General features: G+C 38.6%; 1 protein-coding gene across 5 annotated transcripts in view; it reads left to right on the top strand.

The window, feature by feature from the left end:
• The first annotated feature begins 7,421 nt into the window (after positions 1-7,421).
• LOC109683325 (mitochondrial Rho GTPase 1) overlaps positions 7,422-15,395 on the top strand; it is a 50,239-nt gene continuing 42,265 nt past the window's right edge. Inside the window, exons 1-4 of one of the 5 annotated variants that reach the window (XM_074046375.1) lie at positions 7,422-7,675; positions 8,748-8,825; positions 12,719-12,777; positions 13,169-13,250. In XM_074046375.1, the coding sequence (XP_073902476.1) occupies positions 8,771-8,825; positions 12,719-12,777; positions 13,169-13,250 (196 nt within the window). In that variant the 5' untranslated portion in view covers positions 7,422-7,675; positions 8,748-8,770. Of the gene's footprint in view, positions 7,676-8,555; positions 8,826-12,718; positions 12,778-13,168; positions 13,251-15,395 lie in introns of those variants that run through there. The other 4 variants (XM_074046374.1, XM_074046377.1, XM_074046376.1 and 1 more) reach the window with 4 other exon arrangements.

Genomic DNA, 15,395 nt, shown 5'->3' with positions numbered 1-15,395 from the left:
ATTTTAAACAATTTGTATCAGACAATTATCTAAAGTATGAAATCCTTTGATGCCTTTTGGACCTATGCCCCCATTTTTATTCTTCATGTATTTATTTAAGTCATTAAGAGTATAATATAAGCATTATTTAAAAACAATACCTAAGCTAAGTGAAATGATGATAGGGGCTTTCAAAACAACTCCAATACAAAAAAAGAATTGTGAAAGAAGGAAAAAACAACTATAGTAAATTCATAAAAAGGTGTGCATATGATGTGTGTTTGTATTCTGAAGATTAACATGACTAGATACTCAAAATTTTTATATAGTCTTTCAAATAATTTGTTATAGAATATACTAAAGGGCTGGGAGTGTGGCTCAAGTGGTAGAGCACTTGCCTAGCAAGTGCAAGTCCCTGAGTTCAAACTCCAGTACCACAAAAAAAAACAAAAAAAACAAAAACAAAAAAAAAAACACCACAAATAATTTGTTATAGAATATACTTAAGGTCCCATAGTAAAAACTTCTTTTATAATAGATCAACTTACGACAATGAGATAATGGCCTTTCTTCTAAAAATCCACCTCCACTTCTAATCCAAAACTGTAAGTAAAGGATACTTTTTCTGATATCACAAGCATTTGCAGTCAACAAGGTTACAAAGTCTTTTACATCAGTTCTGAAATTCTCAGCTAAGCAGATAATTTGTAGGTAGCTGGCAACATTTAGCTTAAAAACAGAGAGAGAAAGAGAAAGAGAAACGTGGTTACTTGCAGAGTCAACAGAACAGTATCTACAAGTGAGACAAATTTTGCTAAAACAATACCTTAAAGCTCTTCTTGAGAAAGAAATTTCTGTAAAAAATATAAGGGCATATATCACCAAATTAAAGGCATTTACATATACTTCTTTTATTTATAATTTATAGTCCAGGTCGGCAAGGAAACTTTTATAGGAAATTCTCCAACCTGTGGACAAAGTTTTATAAACCTTGAAAAAAAACCCTGAGGGTTAAATAATAGTATAGCTTGATAGAATATTTTATAGTCATCAAAATTATGAAAACTTATACTGAAAAAATATGTATTTTTAAAATTAGAATTAGAAAATTATAGCAATGAGTGCATAAAAATGTATATGTATGTAAATAAGAAACAGAAGGGAAAACATTTGATTTTTTGGGGAGTTTATGGGTGAAAAGAACACTTTTGTTTTATTTAGTATTCCAGTATTACTATACACACACACGCACACACATATCTTTTTTTTTCTTTTGAGATGGGGTCTTCCAATGTAGTCCAGGATGGACTGGAACTTCTGATGTAGCCCAAACTGGCCTGGAATTGGCATTCTTCCTCCCTTAGCCTCCAAGTGCTGAGGTTATAGGTGTATACCACCACACGTGACATAATTTTTTTTTTTTTAGTTTTGTTTTGTAGTGCTGGGGATCAAACCCAAGGCCAATAGTAATCACTGCAATTTTCTATAGTAATAGTAAAATATTTGATTTCAGAACATGCCATAGAAGGTTTTCAAACTGAACATCTACTCTTGGTAAAAATTCTTAAGAAAGTTTGTAATAAAGGGAATTTGCTCAATTCTATAAAAAGAATGTATGAAAACCTACAGCTAACTTTGTATTCAATAGTAAAATAGTAATCACCTCCCATCTAAGATCAAGCACAAGTGAAGGATATCCACTGTTACCACTTCTACTTAACATTGTATTAAAAGTCCTAATCAATGAGATAGAGCATCAAAAAAGAAATGAAGGGAAGAAAAATCAAAGAGAAGAAGTGAACTTACCTATATTTGTAGGTAACATGATTGCATACACAGAAAATCTAAGAAATACCCAACTGTAGGCAGTTGCCTAGGGTGCCTTGTTGTTAAATCAGTGTTACTCTGCTGGGAGACCCGCAGCCAGTAGCTGTTGACATTCTGGGCCTGTGCCATGACAATTCTGTTGTCAACTATACCAGATGCCAGCATAGTTGCTTTAAAAAAACAAAACACTAAGAAACCGACAAAACAACTTATTATAGCTAATAAGAGAATTTAGCAAGGATGAAGAAAAAAACCACAGAGTCTAGAGAAGCACTCTCCAGGGGAAGTATGACGCAAATCAAAACTGAAAACTGCAAATGCTACAACATAGATGGACATATGCTAAATAAAATAAACCAGTGACAAAAGCCAAATATGGCCCAGTACCACACGAGGTATCTGCAGTCAAATTCACAGAAACGGAAAGTAGAATAGCGGTTGCTACCGTGGGTGGAAGAGTCAGAGGGAATTAGTGGGCATAGAGTGTCGTTTTGTAAAATGATAAAGTTCTCTCCAGCAATGTGAATGCACAGCAATGTGAATATTCCTAACACCACTGAACCGCACATGTAAAACTGGCTACTATGGAACTGTGGTATACTTTATGTTCTTTGGCATGTTCAAAACATTTAAAACATGGCTGAGAGAAATTACCTCCTCCCAAAATAGTAAACTGTTCACAAATCAGAAGACTCAATATTGGTAAATGTCAGCTGTCCCCAAACTAATACACAAAACAAAGTCAATGCCATTCCAGCAAAACATCAGAATAAACTGTAAAACCTGACAAGCTCTTTCAAAAATTAACAGAAAAATGAATAAGACCTACATCAGCCAAAACAACTTTGTGAATGAACAAAGTTAGAGGAGTTACACTCCTTGATTTCAAGACTTCCTACAGAACACATAAATGCATGGAACAGAATAAGACTCACACATATTCCATGAATTTTTAACAAAACTGCAAAGTAATTCAACAGAAAAAAGTCTTTTGAAAAAATAATGCTTGCACAATTGGATGTCTACAATGAAAACAGATTATGCTGAACCTCATATAGTATATAAACTCTTTTAGTAGATTGAGACTGGGAGGATCAAGGTTTGAAACCAGCCCTAACCAAAAGACTGACAGATCCTATCTCAACCAAGCTACTTGGGAGGCTGAGATGGGGAGGATTGTGGTTCCAGGCTAGCACTGGCAAAAAAAAAAAAAAAAAAAGAAAGAAAGAAAAAGTTTGCAAGACCCCTCTCAATGGAGAAAAGCTAGGTGTGGTGGCATGTGCTTGTCATTCTAGCTACATTGGGAAGCATAAAATAGGAGGATCACTGTCCAGGTGATCTGGGCAAAAAGAAATCCCTTATGTCCAAAATAATCAGAGGAAAAAGGGCTGGAGGATTGGCTCAAGTGATAGAGCACCTAAGTGTGAAGCTCTAAATTCAAATCCCAATATTGTCAAAAAAAAAAAAAAAAAACTTTCTAAAGTAGATTACATACCTAAATGTTACAGCTAAAAAACTATGAAATTTCTATAAGCTTCAGTTTGGTAAATATTTCTTTCTTCTTTTTTTTTTTTTTTTTTTTGGTGGAACTGGGGTTTGAACTCAGGATCTCATGCTTGCTAAGCAGGAACTCTACCACTTGAGCCACTCCGCCAGACCTGTTTTGTGTTGGGTGTTGAGCCACCAGTGCCTGGCAAAGATTTCTTAAATTGGATATACAACCACAAACCATAAAAGAAAAACCTGATAAACTGAACTTCATTAAAATTATACTTTCACTCTTCATAATGAAAATGAAAAAGCCACAAACTAAAAGAAAACATTTACAAAACACAAATCTAACACAAACATACCTAAAATGTATTTTTAAAACTGCTGCAATTCAATAAGGCAAACAGTTAATTTTAAAAATGGGTAAAGATGAGCACCAGTGGCTTATGCCTGCAATCCTACTTGCTTTGGAGGCAGAGATTAGGAGGATGGTGGTTGGAGGCCAGCCTAGGCAAAAAGTTCGTGAGACTCCCATCTCAACCAATAAAAGCTGGTCACATTGGTATGTGACAGGTACATGGAAAGTGTAAATAAGAGGACCATGGTTTGAGCCAGTGTGATTTTAAACAGGGAGATCCTCTTTGAAAAATATCTGAAGGAAAACAATTTGGAAATATGGCTAAAGTGTTAGAGTACCTGCCTAGCAAGTACAAGGCCCTGAGTTCAAATTCCAGTACCTCCAAAAAAAAATGGGCGAAAGATTTGAATGGGGATGAGGGTATATCTCAGTGGTAAGGTACTTGCCTAGAATGCACAAAGTCCTGGGTTCAATCTTTAGCACACACACCCAAAAAAGATTTGACAGATGCTTCACCAAACAGATGTGGATCAGTGGAAGATGAGGGAAAATGATGGAGGGGGTGAATATAATTAAAATACATTGTAAGCTGGACACTGGTGGCTCATGCCTATAAGCCTACCTTCTCAGGAGGCAGAGATCAGAAGGATACAGTTCAGAGCAAGTCAAGGAAAATAGTTTGTGAGATTCTTTCTCGAAAAAACTCTTCACACAAAAGAATGGCTGGTGGAATGGCTAAAGTGGTACAGAGACTGCTGAGCAAGCATGAGGCCCTGAGTTCAAAACCTCAGTACTGCCAAAAAAAAAAAAATTGTAAGCACATAATATAAACGTGAAAATGAAACCCCCTGTACAGTTGTTAGTTATATATGCTAATAAAATATATTAAAAAATCTAGAACAATAAAAAATAAGAATAAAAAAGTTTAAAAAGAGACAGATGGTAAATGGACCCTTGAAAAGATGCTTAACAGCCCAGCATAGTGGTTCATGTCTATAATCCTACCACTTGGGAGCCTGAGGAAGGAGGATCTCAAGTTCAATGCCAGCCTGAGCTTCATAGCAAGATCTTGTTTGAAAAAAACAAGGCCTGGGAATGTTAGGTCAGTGGTAGAGACTTGACGTGCACAAGGCTGAGTTTAATTCTCAACGTTGTTTCATTTTTTTTTAGACAGGGTGCCACTATGCAGCCCAGCCTAGTCTCCAACTCTTGATCCTCCTGAGTGTAGGATTACAGGAGTATACTACCACACCCAGCTTGATGCAAATGTTCTATACCTACATTTATCAAAACTCGCTGAACCATACACTTAAAATGAATGAATGTCATTAAATGTAAATTATACTTCAATAGCGCTAACTAATAAGAAGCAAACATACTCAGATGGACATCACCACTGTAGCTAAACTTAAAAAGATTGGTAAGGACTGGGGTGTGTGGCTCAAGCAGTAGAGCTCTTGAACAAAGACTGACAGAAGCTGACAGAATTATTATGCACTGGAAACCTACCTAGCAAATTCTTAAAAAGTTAAACAAATACCTAATGCATATGACTCAGCAGTTGCTTAATGTAATTTTGTTCTTTGGTAATTATAGTCCCAATCTAAAAATGTGAGTAGGTTTATGTTTTTCTTTAGAATAATTTGTGAATAACGAGAATTATTTGAATTTAAATACATTTAGAGAGATGATTAACTTGTGGTCAGTTGATTTTAGTCTTTGGGAATGCTTTCATTTCCAATGGTGTAACTCATGCTACTGGGGACAAATGCTTTTTGAATCTATTTTAATTTTTAAAAACTGTTTAAATATGAAAGTGATAAACTGGTTGTATAGTAATGAGCTTGACTGTTGGTTTGAACTACCCAGGACTTTTTTATTGTGTTTTTTATTCTGACTCGAAGACACGCCTACTTTGCATGAGAATGTTACTATATTATGTGTGCTATGAATTTAATTTGTCCTTTCCTTTAGATGTTCATTTCCATTTGTCTGTTTGTGCTACTTAGTCTTTTTTTAAATCCTCTCAGTTTCTTTCACAGCTAGGTTTCTTTCATAATCTTCCCATTTCTCCTAACCTATAATTAAATCAAAATTGTTTTAGTTAACAATTTATTACTTTGGTGTGAGTTCTTTTGGTACATTTTGGCTTTAGGATTTTTAAATTTTGTTTTATTATTTGCATTTGCCATATAAGTTACTTGTTGTGTCATTTCAGTAGCAGCATTTTACTTTGGCAACTAAGTACATAGTTCACAATGCGTCTTTACAGAGACCTGAAGATTCAGGTCCCTTTGTATCTTTTACACTATTTTTAATGCAGTTTTACTGCTATATGAGACATTAATTTCAAGCCACTCATTAATGGCTTGCTTCATTTGCCCATATTGCTTTAATAATCACCCAGTTTCCTCCTTTGTGTAGTTTTAATTCACGTTACTTCATATAGGAGCCATTTTAAAAGAAAAGTGTCGTATCTAGATGAAGTGCTTTTTCATAGGATTGCCTTATGCAGAGCATGGGGTCTTAGAATCTTCATGTAAGTTGCTGGGAACCTAAGAGTTCTTAGAACACTATGTTATAATAAAATAACATATCCACAGAAGCCCTGTTTTAGTTTCTTCTGAAACTTTTACCTCCCTTTGTATAAAGGTCCTTGTAAGACTTCTTCAAACTTGTATACATAGTCCCACTTAAAACTGTACGAGAATTTTATCATGGGTTCTCAGAAATAACCTGCTGCTGTTTACAATTTAAAATTGATGCCATTTGGTTAGTATGTTACAGGACATGACAAGGCGGAGATTGCCTGAGTTGATCTTCCTAGTTAACATGTAGATAGTGGAGCATTTCCTATGCATGATCATCTGTACACAGGATTCTTCTCCTGCTTGATGAAGCATTATGTGTCCTTTTCCAAAGTATGTTGCTATTTAGGCATGCTCAGTTAACAGCTTGCTTGTGATTTGTGTTAACAGTTCATCTTTACTGGGCACTATTTACTGATTTCTTAATCTATTTTGAGAGATTTCTTATTAAAATATCCCATGCCTTCTAGTTCAATTAGGAGAATTGTCATTAAAATGTATTGGCAAGGGTGGGGATTAATTAGTTCAGTTGTAGAGTGCTTACCTTACATGCATGAGATCCTGGGATTGATCTCTAGCACCCCACACACACAGAAGTCACAGGAAGCACATTACTATTAGACATAAACAGAAAATGCCAGGTAGAAACATTTGGAAGAAAGTCAAGTGCTGGTTTGTAATCCTAGCTATTCAGTATGCTGAGATCGGGAGGATTGAGGTTTGAGACCAGCCTGGGCAAAGACTCCATCTCAACCAACTGTCATCCCAGCTAGTTTGGAGGTATGATAAGGAGGATCACAGTTCTTGGCCACCCCGGGCAATAAAGTTCATAAAACCCCATTTCAGTAGAGAAATCTGGATGTGGTGACGTGTGCTTGTCATCCCAACTACTGTGGGAAGTATAACTAGGAGGGAAGAAGTCCAGGCCAGTGTGGGCAAAAAAGCAAGATCCTATCTCAAAAATAACCAGAGCAAAGTAGTCTGGAGGCAAGTAGTAGAGTGTGAGCTTGAAGTTGCAAATTCAAACCCCACTACCACCCAAAAAATTGGATGACAATTGTACCCAGAGCCTGACACAGTAGACTCTGGGAAATTCTTCTTGACAAGGGGGTCTCCTCTCAGCCTTGCCTGAGTCCATGCCATGATTCAGCCATGCTGGTAAGCTCTGCAGACCTCTGGGATGCTGTTGACTAGCTTTGTTGAAATATTTATATCATATCCAGTGCATATTCCAACTATAACCCCAAAACCGTAAGTGCACATCCTTCTGCATTCCAAACTTCCCCTTTGTCTGCGAACCAAGTTCAGTCGGGAATCTTGAGCCCCTGGGTGTGAGTATGTAATCAGTATCTGTCTCTCTTCCCCCCAGCTTGTGCCTTTCATCACCAGGAACTACCTCAAACAAGGCTACATGGAAAAGACTGGTCCAAAGGTAAATTCTATCACTCTCTGGGAGGGACATTCATGGCCCTGTCCCAACCACACTAAGAGGGCAGAATTTGGGAGGTGTGAAATGGGGAGGGAGGGAAGGGAAGAACACCAGTGTCAGTGAGTTCCTGGGTTGAAGGACTGAGTGGAGGCTGGGTTTTAGCTGGTGTGTGATCCAGCACTACTCAGGGCTTCTCCCTCTTGTGCCCCGCCCCCATCCTCATCGCCATTAGTTTCATTCTTCTGAACTCCCTCTACCAACTCTATCCTGGGAAAGCAGAACAGCAAAGGGACAGGTTTTGGGTTGCTGTTCTAGAACATTCATGTGCTGTGTACCAACAGCCCACCAGGACTGTCCAGGGAAGAGAGGCTGAAGACTAGTCTAAGAAAACACACACATCGCACTCCCTCCCTCACCCTTGGGCTGGCTCCCCTTGCGAAACCGCCTCCCTCCCCAGGGCCTGGTCCTTCTCACTTATCTCTGAAGGAAGGGAAAGCCAGCTGCCCCTGTGGGATGGAGCCAAGGTGCTGAGGGGGGTGAGGCTCCAAGTCTGGCTGGAGGGGATCCAGGTGGTTGAGAAAGGAGGGAGAGGAAAGAGGAAGAGAAGAGGCCTGAGGCAAGTGAGCTCCCTTACAAGTGGCCACATTCCAATGCTTTTTAAAAGGTTGAATGTGGTGTCAGGGGAGAGAGTGAAAAAAGCCTCAGTGAGTTGGAAAAGTGGCTGAGAGTTGTTTCAGAATCTTCCCTCCCTAGCCAGGCACAGCCCTCCCCCCAGGTTCTTGCTCCAGTCCTGACCTAGCTTAGAATTTGGCCAAGGCCAGCACTTTCAGCCCTGCTGAGCAGCAGCCACTTCTGATTTCCCCAGCTTCCTTTTTCTTAGCCTTCTTTGTCCACAGCCCAAGAAAGAGGAGGCAGCACTAGAGGCAGTGTGCGCGGGGAGGGGAGAGCAGAGCCTTCTCCAGCCAGAAGAAGCATTTGGGCTTCTGACTGCAGAAGTCAGACTAGAGAACCCGAGGCACCGACCACCCTTGATCCCCAGCTTTGCATCCCTGGTAAGAGGTTCCCTCTTCCGCAGCAGAGAGAACCTTTCAAGAAAAGATGGTTTGCCCTGGATCCCCAGGAGCGGAGGCTGCTGTATTACAAGAACCCCCTGGTAAGAGCCATTCCACAATGCCCCAGACAGATGTGAGCCGTGCTTGCAAGAGACTAGCAGATAAACCATGTCCTAGAGCACCAGGGCTGGGGAACACCTGTGCCCCTGCTTCTCTCTGTCAGCTCCTGTTCAGGAAGTCCATTCGGGTTTCCCCAACACTGCCAACTGTGGTTAGATACAGTGTATTTCCTCCTCCAGTCCCCAGGTCTCACTTCTACCCAGGAGGCCAAGAAGTGGAGTGGTTAGAGATGTGGGCTCTGGTCTCAGCCCTGACATTGTGGTGGTGTGCCCAGGGCAGGGAATGCACTTAGTTTTCTATGCCTCACTTGGCAAAAAATAGGCTTACTATGAATGCCTTGCTCAGAGGTAGCGATGGGCTTAACTGGGGGCAACTGGAGATTCAGAAAAGACACAGGATAGAGAGAAAGTGGGGTCAGGTGTGTCAGTGTCCGGGTGGAGAAGCCCAACCCTCATTGCTTCTTTTCTCTATCTTTATTCTTTAAGGCCTTACTCCTTTGCAGTTCTTTAAAACCTTGCTTAAAACCTCTTTCCTGAGACTTGCTCTGTCCCATGTTTTCTCTTAGCTTATCTTTAGCTTAATTTCTCTTAAAGTCTTTTGCCCTAGACTTGCAGCTTTTCTTTTTTTTTTTATTCATATGTGCATATAATGTTTGGGTCATTTCTCCCCCCTCCCTCCACCCCCTCCCTTACCCCGCAGCTTTTCTTTAGTATTCTCTCTTTAGCCTTCTTAATGCCTTGATGCTCAGACTTGCAAAGTCTTGGTCCTCAATCTTGCGCTGTCCCATGTTCTCTTTGGCTTTTCTCTAGCTTCTAAAGCCTATGTTAAAGTTCTTTCTTTGGCTTTCTTTTCTAAGGCCTATGTTAAAGCTCTCGGTACAGACTTTCTATCAACCCCTCTTTAGCCATTGTTTTCCCTTCAGCAATTTCCCTTTAACAATTCTTTTCACTTCAGTAATTCTTTTCCCTTCCAAAAGCTCCCCACACCAAAAAGCCCAAAGCAAAAGAATCAAGCCAAAGCCCCCAAAAACCCAAGCCCCAAAAGCCCGCCAAAGGCAAAAAGCAAAAAGCCCCAAGCCCTCCTTCAGCAGGCCTTATAAACAGCAGAGAACAGGGTGGAGCAGAGGCTCTCAGGGAGGGGCGGACATTGTAACAGGAAAAACCTTGTTCCTGCTTCTCTGAATGTAAACTTAGGAGATGCAGCTGTTCTGCTTTTTTTCTGTTTCATGACCGGGGCTGTGCCTATCTCAGGCTACAGATGAAAGCAATTAAACCAAATCTCACCTTGCTTATGTCCAGTTCTGACAGGTTTTTCATATTCTGCTCTCCACAAGAAATTATCTCAAATAAGTTTAAAAAAAGTAAAATTGAGCCAGGGCTACTGATTAGTCACCAATGAATCAGTAGATTTTTAATTAACCTATGCAGTATTTGTTTGTGTACAGGATGAATGCTGACATTAGGAGTTGCCATTTTCTTTCTATATTATTAGCTTGTATTAGCAATACATATACATATATATATATTTTTTTTTCACAGTACTGGGGCTTGAACATGGCCTTCACCTTGAGCCACTTCACCAGCCCTATTTTTTGTGAAGGGTTTTTCGAGATAGGGTCTCGTGAACTATTTGCCCAGGCTGGCTTTGAGCAATGATCCTCCTGATCTTGCCTCCTGAGTAGCTATGATTACAGGCATGAGCCCCCAGGGACCAACAGCAATATTTTTAAAGGTGTGGCATAAGAAAAACTCTGGTCTTCAGGAGATAGGTTACTCTCTTAAATCTGCAACTAATATTTTAGTTAGATCTTGAGAAAATCACTGTCTCTGGGTCCTTCATCTGAAAATTTTGTGGAGAGTCAAGTAACCAGGTATTGTTGGATAGGTCTAACAGTTCTGTGAGGGCTCCAGATCCAATGTCATGGTCTGAATTTGGTGAAATAATACCTTATTGTCAGCCACTTGAAAAGGCCCAAACCTTTTTTTGATACAAGTCAATTGAAAAGATCAGTAGAAATCAGAGCTAGGAAACACCTGTTAAACTGCCTAGGCTGTCCCTCCACAGCAATACTTATTTGGTCACAGCATGTACCCTCTGCGTTGTTTCGACCAGTACTGTCCTTCCTTGTTCTAGCTATTGATTATTTTCTCAGAGACTTGACTTGTGTTTTCAGTTCACCCTTTATTTTAATTATTTAGGAAGGTTCTATGGTTGTTCTTAGTTCTAAAAATTTCCATTCTTTCATATTTAGACCTTATTTGTAGGCATCATAATTTGCTATTATACAGAAACTAATGGGCAAGTGAACTGTTTTCCTCTAGAATCACAAAAGAATTTAGTTGATAAGCAGTTGGATATCTAATAAGAATAATTATATGACCAGAAAAGTTATGGAAACAGAAGTCAAATTTCAGAATAAAGATTAAGATTTTTAAAGTTTTTGTACTAAAAAAATTACTAAAATAGAAAATGTATTGGTAAATTTCTCTGTTTTTACCTTGTTATTAACCATTTATTTATTGTTTATATATTTATTGGCAGGACTGGGATTTGAACTTAGGGCTTTTTTTTTTGTTTTAATTGTGGCACTGTGGTTTGAACTCTGGGCCTCACGCTTGCTAGGCAAGCTCTATAGCAGCATCTTGAGCCACTCCGCCAGCCCTGAACTTAGTTAGGGCTTTGTAATTTCATAGCAGGCACTGAACCACTTGAGCCACACTTCCAGCCCAATTTGCTCTGGTTATTTTGAATTATTTGCCCAGACCTGCCTTGAACTGAATGAAATCCTCCTGATCTCAGCTTCCCAAGTAGCTATGATACAGGTGCAAGCCACCAGCACCCAACAGTTACTAACCCTTTAAATATAAAACTCTAAAAAAAGAAAAAAAAATAGAGATATAGGAAAATAGGCACTCTGATATTCTGCTGTTGAGGATATAAATGGATTTATTATTTTTTGGAGGTAATTAAAAAATACCAATTAAAAACAAAACAGGTTCCCTGGTGCCTGTGCCTCATACCTGTAATCCTAGCTACTTGAGAGGTTGAGATCTGGAGGATCATGGTTTGAGGCCACCCCAGGCAAATAGTATTCAAGGCTTCATCTCCAAAATAACCCAGAGTAAAACAGACTGGAGGTGTGCAAGCATGAAGCCCTGAGTTCAAACCACAGTCCCACGAGAAAAAAAAAAAAAAACAAGAAAAAGTCATATGTGCTAACTTGAGATCCACTTCAAGCATTTTATCCTGTAGAAATACTAACTATAGCATTATCATTATTACTATTAGTAGTAGTAGTAGTGGTGGTAGTGGTGGTACTGGGATTTAAACTCAGGGCTTCATGCTTGCTTGGTAGGCACTCTACCATTTAAGCCACTTCTCCAGCTCAACAGCATTATTTATAAAAGTAAAAACTTAGAAAAAAACCAAAGTTCATTGTTAGGAATGTTAATTAATTTACATCCATAGCTGGGCATAGAGTATACTCCTGTAATCCCAGCACCCAGGGAGTTAATGGCACGAGGTTAACAAGTTTCAGGCCAGCATGGACAACATAGTGAGTTCAAGGCCAGCTTAGGCTACATAGCGAGTGTCTCAAAGAAAAATTTTAAAAATTACATCATGAAATAAATTCTGTGGTACTGGTAATTGAACTTAGGGCTTTGAGCTTGCTAGATACGTGCTCTATCTCTTGAGCCATGCAGCACTCAAAAACTAATGCAGGGACATTAGTTATTTATTATTTATGTGTTGTACTAAATTTGAATGCTTTCCATTTTTGATAATAAGTAACAGACTTCCCTGTATGGTTGCTGCATTTGAGCTTATGTAGAACCTAAACTCTTTGTTAAAGTAATGATTTTTCTTTTCACAGCTAGAGTTGGAAAAACATCACTGATTATGTCTCTGGTCAGTGAAGAATTTCCAGAAGAGGTAAACATTTTGATTTCTTTTTCATATTTAAGATTTTTTTTTATTTATCAAAAGTAAATTAAAATGAAACAAACTCTACCTTTTTTCCATCTGTTTCTTTTTTAGCAGTTGTGGCTTTTTAAAAGGCTCATACTAGTTTGTAGAAGACATCCTCCTAGTCTCAGTTTCCCAAGTAGCTAGGATTACAGGCATGAACCACTGGCATCCAGCATTATTGTAGTTTTAATACATATTTGCCTCTGTGGTAAAGCACAAAAATAAGCATTTATAAATAGAACAAATTTGTAAGGACAGCTTTGGATGAAAAGATAGGTAAATTTATATAATCTGTAAACAACTTTAGTAATATCCCTCAGTTTTTTTCATTTTCTATTTTTGTTTGCACACAAAGGTTCCTCCTCGGGCAGAAGAAATCACCATTCCAGCTGATGTCACCCCAGAGAGAGTTCCAACACACATTGTAGATTATTCAGGTAAGTGGCCTCTTATAGATGAAGCTCTAAGGTTAATTGAATAGTCCTGAAAACAGTTCTTACTAAGCTTTTATAAATGTTCGGAAAGAGATGGTCCTTTCTCTGTCATTTCCTGTTTTTATCTCTACCAACCTTCACCCTACCTCCCCAGTCCCTTTTTAAATTTTTATTTTGAGACAGGGTCTTGCTAAGCTCCCCTGGGGCAGACCTTGAACTCATAATCTTCTTGCCCTAGTCCTCCTCCCCCACCAGTAGCTGGGATTATAGAAATGCATCACCACACTTGGCTCTACTAACTTTTTAATCATTAAATTACTTTGTTTTGATCTAGAACTTTTTTTTTAATTGGCATATATATGTGTTTGTGTGCAAAATACTTTGTTTGGATAAATTGGTATACCATAAATTCTAAAAATGAAACACTAACACTGCCCTGTCCAATACCTATAACCTTTGAATAATTGAAATGTGACTATTCTAAATTGAAATGTGCTGTAAGTATAACATACAACTGGATGTTTTTAAGTGTTAGTATGGTAGAAAGAATGTAAAATACCTCATTAATTTTTCTTCTGTTAAATAGGCTTTTTTGAATTTCAGATGGCTGAGGTATTTCTGCCTTTTTTTTTTGGTGGCACTGGGGTTTGAACTCAGGACCTCACACTTGCTAGGCAGGTGCTGTCACCACTTGAACCACTATGCCAGCCCTTTTTTGTGGTGGGTTTTTTTTGAGATAGGTTCTCATAAACTGTTTGCCTGGGCTGGCTTCAATCTGCAATCCTCCTGATCTCTCTACCTCCTGAGTAGCTAGGATTACATGTGTGAGCCACTGGTGCCTGGCTTCTTTTTGAAATTTTTTAAATTCATCCCCTCCCAGAAATCTAGGAAATTATACGCACTGTGTCTACTTTTTTTTATATGAATATATTATATACTTATGAGTAGCATGATTGTGTACACAGGAATAACAGAACAGAATTTACTACCTGTAGCAGCCACTGTATCAAGGCAGAACAAAACTGCTGTTACCCCTTCACTGACATGATCCAGATGCCTTCCTTTTAAGAAAAACAGACTTTTGAAAGCTCCTGGAAGTGAGAAATATGTCTTTGTTATCTTTAAATACCTTCCAGCCTCCAGGGTGCCGTTGGTACATGGTAGGCACTGAAGTGAAAGAATAAATTGTATTTGATCAAAGAGAGAAGTGGTTGTTTTTAAAATTGGGAAATGGCAGTGGTTTTATTTTGGCTTCATTGGTCTGGGTCTTGTGTGATTGAGCTCTATGGGAACCATCACCTTGCTCTGATAGGGTCACAGTTCCCATCCTGATAGAGCTGGGAGTTTACCATGTGCTAAGTATCTTCCGTGTCTCCATTTCATTTACCTCACCAAGGAGTGGGTGTTGTCTTCCTTTTAGGGTAGGGGAAATATGGCCTAGAGAACTTAATCAACTTGACCAAGATCACATAGTAAATGCAAAACAAAAACTTACTTGGCTTGTCCAAGTCCAAAGATCACCTCACCATGCTACCCTTCATGGGTCTTTCCAAAGGGATTATGCTTATTATTAAGCCAATCAGCCCCAAGTCACTGTAGAAGAGTTTGGGAAGAAAATCAGGCCAGGTTGCGGGTAAGTGGTTTCCTGGTAGAATTCTACTTGTGATCCCCTCCCTAACTTCACTGGAGGGCTCTACTGAAGTATCATTATTTTTTCTACTGAGTACATATTTAAATTTTAAATTTAATATTTTGGGTTATTAAAAATTAATCTTACCTTTTCATTTTTAAGATAACTACTAGAAAATTAACATATATATGTGGCTTTCATTGTATCTGTTGATAGCACTGTACTAAAAGCTGAGGGAGAATGACATTGCCTTCTGCTTTAGTCTCATAACTATCTTTACTTACAGAATTATTTTTCGGTGTCTGTAGCACTGAATTCACTTAGTGTTAGAATTGAAGCCTTAGTTCACATGTTGAAAGAAATTAAAGATATGGCCAGTTATTTAGCATAGTGTAAATTATCATTGAACTAGCTTATATATGAGAAATAACAGGCATTTGGCAGAGTAGTGGGGGTATAACCTCAGGTGATCTAAATTAATACATCAGTCTTCATTTCTATGCTTTTTCATCCTAGGG

The sequence above is a fragment of the Castor canadensis genome, chromosome 11 (assembly GCF_047511655.1).
Source record: "Castor canadensis chromosome 11, mCasCan1.hap1v2, whole genome shotgun sequence".
NCBI lineage: Eukaryota > Metazoa > Chordata > Mammalia > Rodentia > Castoridae > Castor > Castor canadensis.
The sequence above is the reverse complement of the archived record's forward strand: the minus strand, read 5'-3'. Positions and strand labels throughout refer to the sequence as shown.